Consider the following 16,696-nt stretch of genomic DNA (forward strand, 5'->3'; position numbering starts at 1 on the left):
AATTTCTGTATATAGTTATAACAGCTGTTTTAGTATCCTTTTCCTGCTAGTTTCATCATTTCTGATATTTTTGGATCTGTTTCTCTTAAATGATTCCCCCATTGGTAAAGGTTACCTTTTCCTGTTTTGTGGAATGTTTAGAGATTTTTTATAATTGAATGCCGGACATTGTGATATTTCAATGCTGAGAGTCTGGACTTTGTCTTCCTTTTAAAGTGCTGGGCTTTGTTTTGGCAGTCAGTTATTTGCAAATCAGACTGATGCCTTCAAAGCCTTTTGCTTATGGTGAATAGGATGGATCTAGAGTAATCTTCATCCCAGGGAAGATTTAACCCTCCCCATTAAGGCAGAACTTCTTTGGAGACTCCATTGCATGCTCCCAGCCATCACCAAAGACTCTTCACTCCAACTTTTCAGTGCTCGAATGCCTCTCTGCCCTGTGTGAGCCCTGGAAATGGTTCAGCTTATCAGTCCCCCAATTATTCTTTGTCCAGTTTTGTGGATTAACCCTCCATGCATGCACAGCCTAGGACTCAGCAGAGACCCACTGAGATCCCATGCAGCTTTCTGGAGCTCTTTTCCTGCTTAGCTCCTTCCTTTCTATAATTCTGCCCCACAACTTCCAGCCACCTTAGCCTTCCCAAACTTCAATCTTCATCTCCTCAACTCAGTGAGGTCACTGGACGCTGTTTAGGTTCACCTCCTCTGTGTCCATATTCCAAAAATTGCCCCCAGACGAAAAGCTCAGGCAACCATAAGACTCACCTTGGTTTTTTCCCCCTTTTCTCAGAGATCACAGTGCTGAGTTATCTGTGGTCCAAAGTCTGAAAATGCTTCTTTCATGTACGTATTCATATATATTTCTGATAGTCTAGTTGTTTGCAGAAGGTTACATTTAGTCTTTGTTACTCCCTCATCACCAGAAGCAAAAGTCTCAGGGAGGTGACATATGGACAGGGGCTGAATAAAGTGAGAGAATAAGTCATTTTTGGGCTGGGCATGATGGCTCACACCTGTAATCCCAGCACTTTGGGAGGCCGAGTGGGTGGATTGCCTGAGGTCAGGAGTTCGAGACCAGCCTCACCAACATGGTGAAACCCTATCTCTACTAATATTTTAAAAAATTAGGTGGGCATGGTGGCAGGTAGCTGTAATCCCAGCTACTTGGGAGGCTGAGGGAGGAGAATCGCTTGAACCCAGGAAGCGGAAGTTGCAGTGAGCTGAGATGGTGCCATTGCACTCCAGCCTGTGTCAACAAGAGTGAAACTCCATCTCAAAAAAATAAAAAGAGGCCGGGCGCGGTGGCTCAAGCCTGTAATCCCAGCACTTTGGGAGGCCGAGACGGGTGGATCACGAGGTCAGGAGATCGAGACCATCCTGGCTAACACGGTGAAACCCCGTCTCTACTAAGAAATACAAAAAACTAGCCGGGCGAGGTGGCGGGCGCCTGTAGTCCCAGCTACTCGGGAGGCTGAGGCCGGAGAATGGCGTGAACCCGGGAGGCGGAGCTTGCAGTGAGCTGAGATCCGGCCACTGCACTCTAGCCTGGGCTACAGAGCGAGACTCCGTCTCAAAAAAAAAAAAAAAAAAAAAAAAAAAATAAAAATAAAAAGAATAAGTCATGTTTGAATAGCTGGGGAAGAGCATTCCAGGCAGAGGGAACAGCAAGAACAAAGGCCACTTCTGAAGAACAGCAATGAGAGAGCGAGAGGCAGAGGGGCAGAAGATGAGGTCAGATAGACATGGGGCAGATGGTACTGCATCTTGTAGACCATGAGAAGGAGCTAGGATTGTAAGTGCAATGAAAAAGCCATTGGAGGGTTTCAGTGAGGAAAGTAACTGAATCCAGCTTGTGTTTCAAAGCATCTCCTTGGCTACAGTAAGAAAAATAGGCTATAGGCAGCAAAGGTGGCTATGGCAGCCATTCAAGTGTGAGGTGATGGCTGCCTAGACTGGGATGGCAACAGTGGAGTTGGTTAGAAGTGGTTGCATTTGGGAATATTTTAAAGGATATTTGTAAGAGTTGCTTATGGATTGGATGTATGAAGGAGGGAAACACAGAAAAGAAGGATGTCTCAGGCTTTTGGACTGAGTGACTGACTGAATGGCACTCGTTTACTGAAACAGTAAAGACAATAGAGAGTAGGTTTGGGAGGGAAGTCAAGAGCTTGACTTTGGACATGTTCAGTGTTTGATGGCTATTAACTATCCAAGTAGAAAATTAAAGTGGGCACTGGGATATACCAGTCTGGAGCTCAAGGAAAGGTCAGGACTGGAAATACAGCTGTGGGCACCAATAGCACAGAACTGGTGCTTAAAGCCATGGAGGCTACGTGGGATCATTTAGGAGTGATTGCCAATAGGCGGACACCTTTCCAAGGATGGAGCCCTGAGACTCTCCAACACTGACAGGTCCAGAAGAAGAGGCTGAGAAGCAAGAGCCAGGGACATAGGAGAAAAACTGGGAGTGTATGCTTTTATCATATTCCTCTTGGCAAACCCTTATTCATGCTTTATGCTCCAGTTTAAGCATCTCCTCCTCGGGGAAGCCTTCCCTGACAGGGTTAGGCAAAGTTAACGACTCCCTTTTCTGGGCTCTCCCAGCATCCCACATGGACCCTCTCATAGCATTTTTTTACAAGGGACTGGAGTTCTCATGAGTCAGCTCTCCCCACTACACTGTGCACCCCCTCGGAGCAGGGACCTTGTCTTATCCATAACCACACGCCCATACTAGCTCAGGGCTTTTCTCAGTGGGTGCTCAGGGAATGTGTTAAAGTCCAAAGGAAGAAGAAGCTGAAATATCAGAAGTGGTTTTTGGAGGAAGGCTTTATCTAGGAGGTGGGGCTTGAATAGCACCTTAGAAGGCATTGAAGTTCAAGAAACAGCAAGAATGGGAGAGAGCGTGCCAGGTCAGCCAAGACAGAAGAGAACCAAAAGGCAGCAATAGGAAAGCACAAATTATGTCCAAGACAGCAATTGGATCTGTTTTTCAAGACTGCAGGGCTCAGGGAGGGTACAGGGAAGCTAGATTGGGGCCGGGGTCGGGGGTGACAAATGCCAGGCTAAGGAAATGGTTTTCAAACTATGCTCCTTGGAATGCTCGTGTTCCCGTTAAGTTTAAAATGTGAATATTTCATGGTTTCTTATAATTTTAAGGGACTTCGTCATAAACAAATTTGAGAGCTGTTGTGGTTACAGATAACAAACAATGGAATAATCGTAAAACTGTCATTTATTAAGTGCTTCCTATGTGCTAGGTGCTGTGCTAAATATTCTTCCTAGTTTGCTCTTATTTGCACTTACAATAATTCTGAGAGGGAGGTACAAATATGGTCTGTAACTGCAGATAAGGAAGCTGAGGCTAAGAATTGTTAACTTGCCAAGAAGACCAGCTACAGGTGCCAGGGTTAGCTCAAACCCAGGCCGTCTAAATACCAAATCCAAGCCCTTGAGCACTTGCTGCATTGTTCCTTGGCCTTCTTCCCTTGGGGTAACTGGGCTGAAGGGTAAGGAGGAGGTCAAAAAGAACAAAGGATAAAGAGGAAAAACATCTTAGGATTTAGGAACAGCATCTCCTTCAGGCATCTAAGGGAAAGGATCATGGGCCAAGGAGAGAATTAGATACAGGGAGCTAGAAGAAGATACAGACCAAGCAATGGAACTGAACGTTCTTGAAAGCTGAGCTGGAAGCCTTTCCTCCGCATGTGTTATTTCTGCCATATGATTCATCTACACTGAGACAGACCTTGCTGTACAAGCCAGAGCACACTGGTGCCCTCAAGAAGACTGACATGAGGATATGTTGCTGGGAGTTACCTAGGCAATGACAGGGGACAGGCTGGGAATGACAGGGAAGCCACGTTCCTTAGCAGCAGATTACAGGAAACCTGCCCACAGCCTGAGCAGTGCCCGCAACTGCTCTGGGCCATCACAATTTCCCAAGTCGTTATTGTGGCTATGACTGGAAAGGGGTCACCGTCATAAGTTTAAGATAAATGTGATTTCTTTGGCTAGAGTTTACGTTCTGGAATGCTGCAATCTGGGTCAAGCCCAGGCAACAAGCGAGAGGGGCTGTATGGCAAAGAAGTCATGTGTTCTATCTGCACAGAACATTACAGCTTGAAAATCTTTATCATATCTTTATCATATTGGAATTTGACAACAACCCGGTGAGGCAGGCAAGGAAGATGAGGCGCAGAGAAGTTAAGTGACTTATACACAAGAACACACAGCAAGTCAATGGCAGAACCTAACCAGGTCCCTAAATCTCTAGGTTCCAAGTCAGCTCAGGTATGTGAGACCCAAACTGAAAAGTGCTCTTACAAGTGATAAGAATAAAGTAAGAGAGGGCTCCAAGGAGAAAAGGATACCATTTTCTCCCTTAATGACTCGGAATCTGAAATGTATGGTAAGACAAATTCCAAATACCTAATACCTTATACCCTGTCAAAGTGTTGTCACCCACATTACTTCACAATAAGAGGCAGGCAGGGAAGTGAGCGTAGGTGATTTACAGAGAAAGAAGCAGAGGCTCGGAGTGGTGAAGAAACACGCCCGAGCCCGCACAGCTGGAAAGAGGAAGAGCGCTTCCTTGAGCCTGGCCTCCCCCTGTGCTCCTCCTCTCGCCCAGGCCTGGAAGCATTTAGTGTGGTCAAGCAGTGGGAAACAGTCCCAAGGCTGTGGTTCCATTTGCAGACATGATCTGTCCAAATCAGCAGCTCCCTCCCTGTCTGCCCCCTCCACCAGCTCCCCACAGCTTGGGCCCTACTGATGGCTAACCCATGTGCCTGTCCACAGCAAGACAAGCAGCAAAACAACCAGCCTTGCCCTCCACCCTGCCACTCGGTCCAAACCAGGGCTCTGCGGCTTGGCTCTGCATGCCGGGCCCACATGATACTCCTGGAATAGCTGTCATTGTCAAACAGATCCGACCACATGGTCCCCCGGGATGACCCCTGGACATGTCCACGTTGCAACTTATCTCCTTGACCCTAACTTTTTGATGGCTTAGGTCGGGACTTGTTTTCTCTGGTCCTACCTCTAAGTTCTGCCCTTTTCTCCTTTCTAATGTTTTAAGCCTCCTACCTGATGGCCGAGCTGTCCATCCTCCCTGGGAACCTAAGGCCAGGGGTCCAGTTTCTCGGGACAGATTTCTGGATGGCAATTACCCCTTCCTGGTACTGATCATGGCCTGAATTCCCCTCCAAAAATTCCCCTCCAGCCTGCCTGGAAATCCTGCTGACTGGTGCCCAGCCCCTGGGGTGTCCTCTCTGGGTTTGGGGCTGCACTTTGGGACCAGCCTCCTCTTCTGTTGTTGAATGAATGTCCCATCCACTAGAGACACTGCCCCACTCCCTCCCTTCTCACTTCTTGTCCCAAGAGACCTGTCACCTGCCTGCTGTAGACTGGAAATAACCCAAATGTTCCTCGACAGAAGAACTGATAATAAACTGTGCATATTCACAATGGAATCTACAACAGTGCAAATGAGACAGTATCCACGACCCCCACCAGCATGGGTGGACCTTTGAAACCTTATGTGTAGTGGAAAAGAATGTTGCAGAAGACTCCATACTTTATAATAGCATTTTTATAAAACTCAAAAACAAGCAAAACAAAACAATATATTATTTAGGGATACATTCACACCTAATAAAAGTATCTTCAAAAGCAAGGAAATAATAAACATAAAATTCAGGGTAATGTCTATCCCAGAGCTGGGCAGGGACATGGTATGGGGGTGAAACATACTGGTTGGAGATCTTGGGTTGGGAGGAGGGTTTGAGATAATCATTTTGTTGTTTGGCTTCATGGCTTACAAGTATGTTTCATGTATTCTTTTTTCATATATATCGAGTGCTACAAAATGACTTTAAGGATTAGATGGAGAGGGTGCCAGAGGTTCCTTGTCTTCTCTTCTCCTCCCCTCACTGATTGATCTGGGGGCAGGAAAGTGTGTACCTATGGAGTGTATGGACACCATGTCTGCCCACCCCGCACTGTCACAGCTAAATGGCCTGTAAGAATGTTCCAGCCTCATTCCTCATTTCCTTCCCTCCCACATTCTGGCTGAGTCCACCAGACTCTGGCCCTGGCTCCATCGCTCTGCTGAAGACAATTCTCCAGTCAACTCCTTATGAGTGGAGTGGACAGTTTCAGGGCTGGTCTTGCCCGGCATCTCAGCAGCATTTGACGCGCTATCCCTGCCTGCTTCCCTGAGCACCTCCTCCTTGCCACTCGTGCTCCTTCTCTCCTGATATTTATTCTATCTCAAGACACTGCTTCTTGGCCTCCTTTCCTGGCTCCCTCCCCCTCCCCTGCCTGTCCCTTAGTGAAATGATGATGATCACAGGTGTCTTCTCAGTCCTCTCGTCACCCTCTTTGGTCACCATTTGCTGACGAGTTCCCATCTCCGTCCCCGACCCAGACCTCTGTCTCCTGAACTCCAAGCTCCAAATATCCAATTGTCCCCTCAATCTCTCCACTTGGATGTCACATAGGCACTTTAAGTCCAACTCCCAACCTTCCCCCAACAGCCTGGTCCTCTTCCAGGGGCCTCTATCCATCCATGCAAGTACCCAAGCCACCTGCACATCAGCCTCGTTTCCTCCCTGCCCTCACTGCCACCATCTCTCCTCTCTCTCCAGCCTCATCCAGTCACCAAACTGAGCCCCTCTAGTTCCTTCCCTGTCACCCAGATCTGTCTATTTCCCCTATCTGCACCACAACCTTCCCAGTCCAAACCAGTGTCCTCTCCCACTTGTGTGAAAGCAACTGTCTCCTAGGGACCTCCCAACTTCTGGCCTTGTCTCAGTGTGTTCTTTACCCTGTAGACACACTGTTCTTTGTAACATGCAAATCTGAGTGCATCTTTCCCCTGCTTAAAATTCTCCAGGGACTGCACCCTCCACCCCCGGCAATACCAAGGCTCTCGACACAGCCCCTATAGCTTCCTCTCCCACCTCACCTTTCCTCATCTCCCCCTACATCTCTGCCTTAAACCCCACCCAGCAACCATACTCAACCTCTTCCAGTGCCTCCTGCTTCCCATTCACCTCTCTGGCTTCAGCACGTTTCTACCTGGAACGCTTTGCCTCCCCCACCCCTACCCAGTTTCTCCTGCTTCATCTAACTCTCGCTCCAGGTTCCAGTTCGACTGCCATTTCTTCTGGGAAGCCTTCTCTGACCACGCCACTCCCGCCCAGAGAATGTTACGTGGCCTCACAATCTCAGCACCTCAGACGTTTCCTTTTCTACTCTAGCACTTATAACCCTTCATAATCATTGCTTTTTAAATTATACGTCTCTCACAACAGACTCTATGCATCAGCAAGCAGGGCCCTGACTTACTGTCTCAACAGAACCCAGGACAATGCCGGACCCCTTCTAAGCGTATGGCAAAAGCTGTTGAATGAGCAAGTGAATGAATGAATGAGTAAATGAATGAATGTAAAACTCTGCTTTACATACGTTATCTCATTTAATTCTTACAAGAACCTTTTAAGGTAGGTATTCTTCATTTCATTTTACAAGTAACAGAAGGGAAGTAGCTTGCCCCAAATCACATGGCGAGCAAACAGAAAGCTGGAAGTTGGGCCCAGGTTTAACACCCAAGCCCAGAGCACCACCAACCCTGTCCCATCCTCTGGCCATCCCACCCTGATCACTCATCCCACACGAAGCCAGAGAGCCCTCTTGAGGCCGGTTAAGGCTGGAAACGCAGGCTGGGAACTGGCAATGGTTACCTGGAAGCATGTGGGGCCCGGCCGCCCCGTGGGGATGTCTGACTGGTAGAAGACTTTGAGCTCTGGAGTCAGCGCGATGACCGTCTTAATCACCAGGGAGATGATGTCAGACCAGACCTTCTTGATGTCAACGCCTTTGGAAGACAGTCTACAAAGGATGCTGGAAAAAGTCCTTTTGCTGCCGGTGCTAGCACTGTCCGAATGGACGAAGTTGCCGCTGTGGATGTTCAGTGAATAGTTGGTTAAGTGCATAAAGATGTGGTGCAGGTTTTTGGAGGTGGGCTCCTGATATGGCTCGGTACAAAACCTAGAGAGTCCGTCTTTGGCTATATAAATCTCTAAGGGGTCTAAGGACTTGAGTAAGACATACAGACGAATATCAAACTTGAGCTTGTCGATAAGGAGAGGTTTGCAGATGTACTCCTGGACCACCGCCGGCCTGCTCTGGAGGGTCCCTGCCAGGCGGATGTCACTGGGGTCTTTAATGAGGTAGATTCCGTCACCCTGACAACCACCATCAGGTTTCACGATAAAAGTGGGCTTCCAGGAGGGGTCATCGTCTTTCACCATTCGAACCTGGAGGGGGAGAAAAGGATGGCAGACATTATATTCTTTTCCCTCTGGATCCCTAACACAGAGCGGGGCCTTAGCAAATGTGTGGTGAATGAGTGACAAGATGATCCCTGCCGATCTGAGCAGGGGCTGAGCATCTTCCGTGGAGACTACACTGCACCAGGTACTGAGATAGTGACATCAGGATTGTCCCCAGTCTTGTGCTCCAGAGCGAGGTGGAGAGCATAGTGGATTGGCAGTCATAAGACTTGGGTTCAAATCCTGCTTTGCCAGTTATTAGCTACACTTTGAACAGGTCATATGACTAATAATAGGGCTGAGAATGATAATGATGGTGAGCTAATATTATTTATGAGCACCTGTGAAATGCCAGGCACTATATCAGGCGATTACCTAATTAGCTCATCTAACCCTCACAGAAAATATGGTTGTGCCTTTTTATGTTGGGAACAGAGAGGGCACAGCAGATGCTAAGGCCATGGGTGTTGGAGTCAGATGGCCTGGGCTCAGACACTGGCCCTGCTCCTTACCCTGCAGCCTTGGACAAGTAACTTAAGTTATCTACACCATTTCCATCTGTGAAATAGGAGTAAGGTTGTTTTGAGGATTAAATGCATTCATAAATGCAAGAGACTAAGCATCTAGAACCTGAGAAATAAAAGACAGTTCAGGCCGGGCGCTATGGCTCAAGCCTGTAATCCCAGCACTTTGGGAGGCTGAGATGGGCGGATCATGCGGTCAGGAGATCGAGACCATCCTGGCGAACATGGTGAAACCACGTCTCTACTAAAAATACAAAAAAAAAAAAAAAAAAATTAGCCGGGCGTGGTGGCGGCCACCTGTAGTCCCAGCTACTCGGGAGGCTGAGGCAGGAGAATGGCATAAACCCGGGAGGCGGAGCTTGCAGTGAGCTGAGATCTGGCCACTGCACTCCAGCCTGGGCGACAGAACGTGACTCTGTCTCAAAAAAAAAAAAAAAAGCTCAAAGCCTGGCTGTCACTCTTTTTAGAAGATGAAGTGACTTGCCAGCTAACATAGGGGCAGAATTGGGATTGGAATCTAGATTGATGACTGAAGCCCTTGGACCTTTCTCTATCCTACCATGTCTTGGTTTCCTCACTTTAAAAATGGGGATATACACACCTACCTTCACTGGGTCATTGTAAGGATGAAATAAACTAAAACGTACAAAGGGCCAAGTGCAATACCAAACATGGAGCCGAGCTAGTGCACAGGAAATGTTTGTTTTATGTTTACATCCCTTCTAAAGCTCATCTGGTAGACCTGACCAATCCTTCCGTCTGTTGAGATCTTTTTGAAACCAGATCCCGTCGTCCACAGTATTTGCTCTCCTCCCACCTCCAGGTCAGTGGAACACTCACATAATTAACTATCCGGGCACTAGACCAGTCCAGATAGTCAGTCTGGACCTGTGGATCTGCATAATTCATCCTCGCTTCATTACCCCGGATGCTGGTGAGGTGCTTCCTGCAGCTATGGAGAGCGGATGGACTGAAATGGCAGGAGAGGAGGTTTTCACAAGCAGAGAGAAGCTGGAGGAAATGTAAGGGTGGATTTGAAAGAGGAGCCACGCTCTCTGCAGCTTCTGGTGTGAAAGTTCCCCTCTGAAATCTGAGGGCAGTGCCCGGCAGGCTGAGTTGGTGGGTGCCCCAGTGAGGGACTCCTTTCAGCCCTCCGCCTTTGCTGTGTAAGCCCAACCCAGGACATCTGCACTCTGGCTTGTGCTTATCTCTTTGACCAGCCTATATTTCTAAATGAAGCTTTTGCCAATTCCTTGGGCACTATCAGTTTTTCCAGGCTTGTAAAAGATCTTTAACAATGGAGAAACACTTAAAGCCTTAACAATGGTCCACATCAATTGTTTCCCCTTGTCAGCAGGATCCCAGAATGGAACTTCACAAGAGATCAATGCAAGCCTCCCAGGGCCTTCCACTGAGGCTTTCTTGCAACTGTGACCTTGACGTTTATGTAGTTATTTAATATTCAACCAAAGCATTCGTACACTTGGCCCTTTACAGTAAATATAAGTGTGCTGGACAAATGGTAGTTATGGATCAGGAAGTGAAAAATGTCAAGTTTGCACTGATAGGAAATTTTTCCCTCTGGAAAGCTTTTGCTATGCCAAAGACACTAACGGTTCAATATATTATCCAGAGCAATATTTTCTCCTTTGAATTCCATGTGTATGCCTTAAATAAATTAAACTACCTGGTCAATAGTCTCCGTCACTCATTGGATTCCTGAATACTTCTTCTGCTCTTTGCCAGAATAGTGCCATACAAATCAAGATTATTAATACTCATAGAATCATTGAATTTTTTAGAACTAGAAGAATCCTCAGAGATCAACATCCAGTACTCTCAAAAGTCAAGGGGGAAACTGAGGCTCAGAGTGGTGACATGACTTCCCCTGGGTCGCACAACTGGCCAGTAGTATGGTCAGGATGAGAACTGAGGTCTCCTTACCCCACCTCAAGTTTTACCTCTAAGATAAAACTGAAGATCTCTTGTTCCTCTTATTACTGTAGGAAAGATCCTCCTAATGTATCAGACAGTACTGAGGTCTGTGCTCTGGCCTCACCCTAAAAGATTTTGACCCTGAGTATGGCCATCCAGGAACTATATCTGTAGATCCTGAGTTGGCCAGACTGCCCCAGTTTCACATCTTCTGTCTGGGTTCTTTGCTTGTTAAAGCCCAGGTGTGATCTATAGGAAACCCTCACAATTGTTCAGAACGTGGTTCCCATAGCCACCAGACCCTTCCACCACTGCTACCGTAAAAAGAGAAACATTTTTCAGAATTCATATTCGCTCTCCTCTGAGGTTTATTTAAGAATGACCCTTTCCCAGCAGCTATTAAAGTTAAAAAGTAACACGTTGGCTCTTAAAAAGAAGTCATGGACCAGAATGGAAATCTCATCGATATACCTGGGCCCCAGCCTCAGCAATTCTGACTTAATCAATCTGAGATGAGACCTGGGCATGTGTATTTTGGAAAAATCACCGCAGGTGATTCTGATGAGCACTCTGTCTGAGAATCACTGGATTAAGTGAATTAAATAAAAATACCATCTGAAACCAATATATTGAATGAAGTATTCTGCACTGGTGTTGGCTGGAGTGTGAGGAAGACTTGCACTTATGCTACAACTGATGGTATCTCTAGTTTTATCCAAACCCGCTGTTGGACCTGAAATCCATTACCTTGTAACTGTATACACGGATGGCTGAAAGAGATACACAGAGGAGGTAGTGGCCTAATTTCCAGGCACTCCTCGGGCCTATTGAAAAATTTATGTGGTTTTTACTGCCCCCTAGTGGACATTTAGAAAACGCTACTGGGAAAGTCACCCCGTTCAAAATTCCAACACTACTGAGCAGTAAGATACTCTCCTAAGATATTAAAATGGTCTTAAAGAAACACCACTACAAATGAAACTCACACATGGCACAAAATGGATGTATCCTGAGGATACTATGCTAAGCAAAATCAACTAGACCCAAAAAGAAAAATACTGTAAGAGTGCACTTATATGAGGTACCTAGAGCAGTCATATTCATAGAGGCAGAAATTACAATGGTGTTTTCCAGAGCTGGGGTGGGAGAGAATGGAGAGTTAATGATTAATGGGTATAGAGTTTCAGTTTTGCAACATGAAAAAAATTCTGGAGATGGATGATGGTTGTACAAAAATGTGAACGTACTTAATGCCACGGTACACTTAACGTACATACCACGTTCATTTAAAAATGGTTAATCTGGTAAATCTTGGGTATATTTTACCAAAATTTTAAAATTAATTTTCAATTTTTTTAAGCCACAGCTTTTGGTAAGCTAGAAATAGTACTACAGTGAAAAACAAAAAAATCTGGATTTTAGTCCCAATTGTTTCTGACTGTGTGACCTCGAGAAAGTCCCCTAACTTTCTGGGCTTTGTTGTAGTCACCTATAAAATAAATGGGTCAGACTAAGGTCCCTGGCTTCCGCCAGCAAGCAAGTGCTGAACCGTGATTTATCTTGACATCACCACAGTTGAAGGCCGCGTTACAAACACACAAGTGGCATTCATCACACCGGAGAGTTCCCGCTGTGCTGTTTGGATCAGCACATTGCGATGATCTATAAGAGGAGGAGATTTGGATCTGAGATTTATGAGGCATTTGAGGAAATCAGCAGGGCATTTGGAGGAAGCAAGCTAAAATGTTTGGAGGGAGAAATTCAGCAACTAGAATATCAAGCCACAAAACATTATTAGCAATGAGGGGCAGGTAAGAGGCCAATTTCTCAAGAAATACTGTGTCTGCAATACTGAAGAAGTCAAAACCAGTTAGGGCACTCCTTTGTCACTCAGGTGGATTTGCATCCAATCTTAGCAACTCAGACCTTTGATGTCACAGGCACACGCTACAGATCTCAGGCAAAAACAAGCCTCTGGTAGACAAAATCAATGTCACACAGTGCATGCCAGACAGGAGGCAGGGCCAGCCCCTGCCAGCCTCAGGGACATGAGCCTGGTACCCAGGGCAAATTCCTACCTCAATGTTCAAGGCAATTTCTGAGTCCAGTTAAGATGGAAGGCAGTCTGCAGTGAGGTTACCTAGGGCCAGATGGAAAGGGCAAGAATGGCCTGTTGGGGCAGAATGGGAGAAAGAGCAGTGAGGCAGAAAGGAAGGACTCGGGCAGATGATGTGCTGCTTCAGTGGGGGGTTATGAATGCAGGAACAGGCAGGACACTTCGGGGAAACTGCAGATAATTCTGATGGCTGGAGAACATAAAGGAGGTGGAGGGGGTGTGCAATGGAAATCCCATTAGTGAGATAGGCAGGGGCCAGATACCACCACCACCACCGATAATAGTAATGGCATTAGCATACACTTGCTGAGGCCTTCCTATGGGTCAGGCACTGTTCTAAGCATTTTGGAGGTATTATCTCACTTAATCCTCACGACAATCCTATTTTACAGATAGGGAGAGGGAGGCCCAGAGATGTCAAGTAACTTGTCAAAGATTACACAGCCAATAGGTCACAAAGCCAGGATTTGAACCCAGGCGGATTCCAGAGCCCATGCCAGAATAAATGAGGGATGTATGAGAAGAAAGGGGATGGAGGAAGATCGGGCCTAGCTAGGAGGTAAGGCCTCATAGGGAAGGCCCTCGAATGTTGGTTTAGGGAGTTTGAGCAATGTCCTAAAACGATGGGGACTCCCTGAAAGGTTTTAAGAAGAAAGCAACTTAATTAGATGTGTACTACGTGAAGATGCCTCAGGCTACCACACAGAAAATGTACCCAAGTGGGTGGGTGGTCTGGGGCAGAGAGGAAAAGCCCAAACTGAGGCTGCAGTGGAGTCAGAGGGAAGGAGAGAGGTTTAGGAAATATTTTGGAGCTAAAATCAACAAAACTGGGTGAATGGGAGAGGGAGACAGGAACATAAAGGATAATTCCCCTATGTCTAGGTAGTCACATGGAATACAAGGGGAGGAGGAAAGGCTGGGGGAGGCAGTGGGAAGATGATCAGCGGGGCAGAGGACCCTGGAGGGCGCACACCTGGAGAGGTTTGTGGTCCCTGGGAAATGTATCTGGAGCTTGGGAGAGAGATCTGGGGTCATCAGGCCCCTGAGGATGGCCGAGGCCCTCACAATGGGCCAGATTACGCAGAGATAGGATGGAAAGGAAGAAGAGGGCACCTGGCCAGAGGCTGGAATGGGCAGAACAGGCCCCAAAACATCTTGCATTTATACTGGATCTGCAGGCGAAGGATGGAGTTTCAACTGACGAGGTACATGCATCCACACATCACCAGAGCACCCAGGAAGAAGATAGTTTGGAAGGAATAAAGCCAGGTTTAGGAAGGTCCCGAGGCTATCAAAATTCCGAAGGCCTGCGCTGGGGCAGGGACAGTGGGGTTGAAATAAGGAGCTGAGAGAAGAGGTAGAATCAGGGCACATGGTGACTGGATGGATGTGAAAAGGGAGAGACGAAAGGGTCATGGGTAAGCTCACGGTTTGGGGCTTCAGCAATATGGGGAGGGGTGATGGTACAGATTTAGGGACTACAGGGAGAGGAGCAGGTCTTATTGAAGGAAAGTGGGGACAAGGAGAGGAGGAATTCACCTCATCAAATGAGTATTATTTGCACGACTCCAGACAGAGCTAATTTAGGACTTTATAATATTCCACAAGCCCTTTACTGTTCATCGGAACCAGGCCAGGTTGTCCGTTATCTCCTACAGATGATTAATTCTGATACAACAAGTCTCCCAGGCTTAGAAAGAATAAGAGCTGCTGTCTGACAGAGATGAGACTCAGACTCTAAACTCAGATGGGGCATACCTTGAACTGGAGCACAGGTATCCGAACAGACCTCTCAGCTCCGTGGTGAGTGCGGAAACCACGGGTCCATGAGAAGTAGTGCCTGCCACTGTGCGGTCAAACATTTTCACCACTCCCTGACTTTTGAAGAGTTCCAGTTAAGAAAATCTAAGCAGCAAAGAAAGCAACCCTGTTCGGCTTATCACTGATGATTACCCTGAGTTTACTGGAGCGATGGCATCAATTAACCCCAAGGAGTTGGGGCTGACCCCTTGCATGCACTCCTCACATGGCCTGGATGATCCTCCCTTCCTTGGCAGCCAGCACCAACGCACCCTGGCAGTCTCGCTTCCTGCCCTTCCCTCCTGTCCTCTCTCTCACCTCGATGCCTTTACACCGGCTTTCCCTGGACCTCCACCGGCCTCCTGCCCCTTTTTGCCTGTAAAGCCCCGCCCATCATCTATGGTCCCTTGGGAAGTTCCCTCTAAGTATCATTTCCTGGCCTGCAACCCTCTATACACACATCTTTTCCTTCCCAAAGTCCTTCTCCATATTGAGCTTCCCCATATCTTCATGACCAGCCCTTTGAGGCCCAGGAAGGAATCATCACTACACACACACAGAGACACACACACATGCACACATGAGTACACACATGCGAGCACACACACACACACTATAAACAAAGAAACTGAGGCCAAGGGGCAAGGAGACTTGCCCAAGGCCACACAGCTAGTAGCAGAACCAGAACTATTAGGTTGGTGCAAAAGTAATAGAAGTTTCGCCATTGAAAGTAGGTGAAAACCACCATTACTTTTGCACCAACCTAAATAATACATTAAATCTTCTGATATTCAACCTTAAGCTGTTTCTATCATAATTAATTTAGGCATCTGAAGAAATCTTTCAGAAGAAAACTTGGAATAAGTACTCTCTCTCATTCTTGTTCTGAATACATTTGTTTGCTGCTATTATAAATTTTGATGCTCTGCAAAGATACTACTTTATGTAATCGCCAACTCTCCACTCTATGGAGAATGAGGAAATTGAGGCCCAGAGCGTCCAGTGAGAAATCTACAGTCATCTAGCTAGGTCAGTTCCAGGCCACGCTGCCCTTTCTTTGAAGATGTTCTCAAGTTCACTGTGGAGGTGGACATAGCATCACACAGCTGCTCAAGGCAGCTGGTGCTTCTGCTCAGAAAACTCGAGGGGCAAGAAACAGTCTCTCCACCTGCTTTACCCCAATGCCAGCCTGCTACCAGTGCAACTTAATGGACCCTGCTTTTGGAGAACAGCAGCCTTCTGTGAGCCATATCTACCCATCATTTGTGAGCAACCATAAACCTCCCTAGAACACACCTGGGACACTGAAACCTGTTTAATAGGAAGGTCCCAGTCACACTGTGAGACTGTCCATCTTCCTCTTGGGTCCCTTCTCACACCCTGCCCCTAACTGCTGGAGCTGAGGGAAGTGAGGACACAGCCTGGTGAGTCAGCCCTGCCTGGCCTCCCCGCTCCTTCCCCACAGTGCAGTTCCAGCCAGCCTCTGTCCAGTCCCACCTAATTCCCCTACCACACGGGTTCTAAGCCCGGCTTGTTTGGCCTAAAGCCTAGCTTCCTAAGGGCCCTGGGTGACCCTGGCGCACGTGGGGGTCCTCAGACTGCAGCTTCCCTTTACCTCCTCCGAGTCCTCGTACTGGATGTCTGCGAGCAGCAGCTGCAGAGAGGACGTGGGCTTCGGAGTCAGGCTGCCCTGGGTTCAGATCTCAGCTCAGCCCCTTCCTAGCTATAGGACCTTGGTCAAGCTACTTACTCCCTCTCACAGTACTATTATTAGCATTTCATTTTATCTGTATTAGGCTGCCTTGGTTTCCTGATCATCCTCCTAAGTGATCAGATTCCCAGGTGAGGCTCATCCCAACCTACTTGGCCAGAGTCTCAGCGTCTGCCTATCCTCTCCTCCAGTGCTTGCCCATGGGTGGCTGGGACCCGTCTCCTGAGACTCGGCTGTTCCCTGGGTCCGCCTGGGTGTCAGCCTCTCATTT

At 47.4% G+C, this 16,696-nt stretch overlaps 1 protein-coding gene across 1 annotated transcript in view; it reads right to left on the bottom strand.

Moving 5' to 3' along the window:
* TTLL11 (tubulin tyrosine ligase like 11) overlaps positions 1 to 16,696 on the bottom strand; it is a 274,108-nt gene that overhangs the window by 162,677 nt on the left and 94,735 nt on the right. The window contains exon 4 of the mRNA XM_003911285.4: positions 7,749 to 8,324. Coding sequence (XP_003911334.3) covers positions 7,749 to 8,324 — 576 coding nt within the window. The remainder of the gene's footprint in view (positions 1 to 7,748; positions 8,325 to 16,696) is intronic.

Source organism: Papio anubis, chromosome 13 (genome assembly GCF_008728515.1).
Source record: "Papio anubis isolate 15944 chromosome 13, Panubis1.0, whole genome shotgun sequence".
NCBI classification, from domain to species: domain Eukaryota; kingdom Metazoa; phylum Chordata; class Mammalia; order Primates; family Cercopithecidae; genus Papio; species Papio anubis.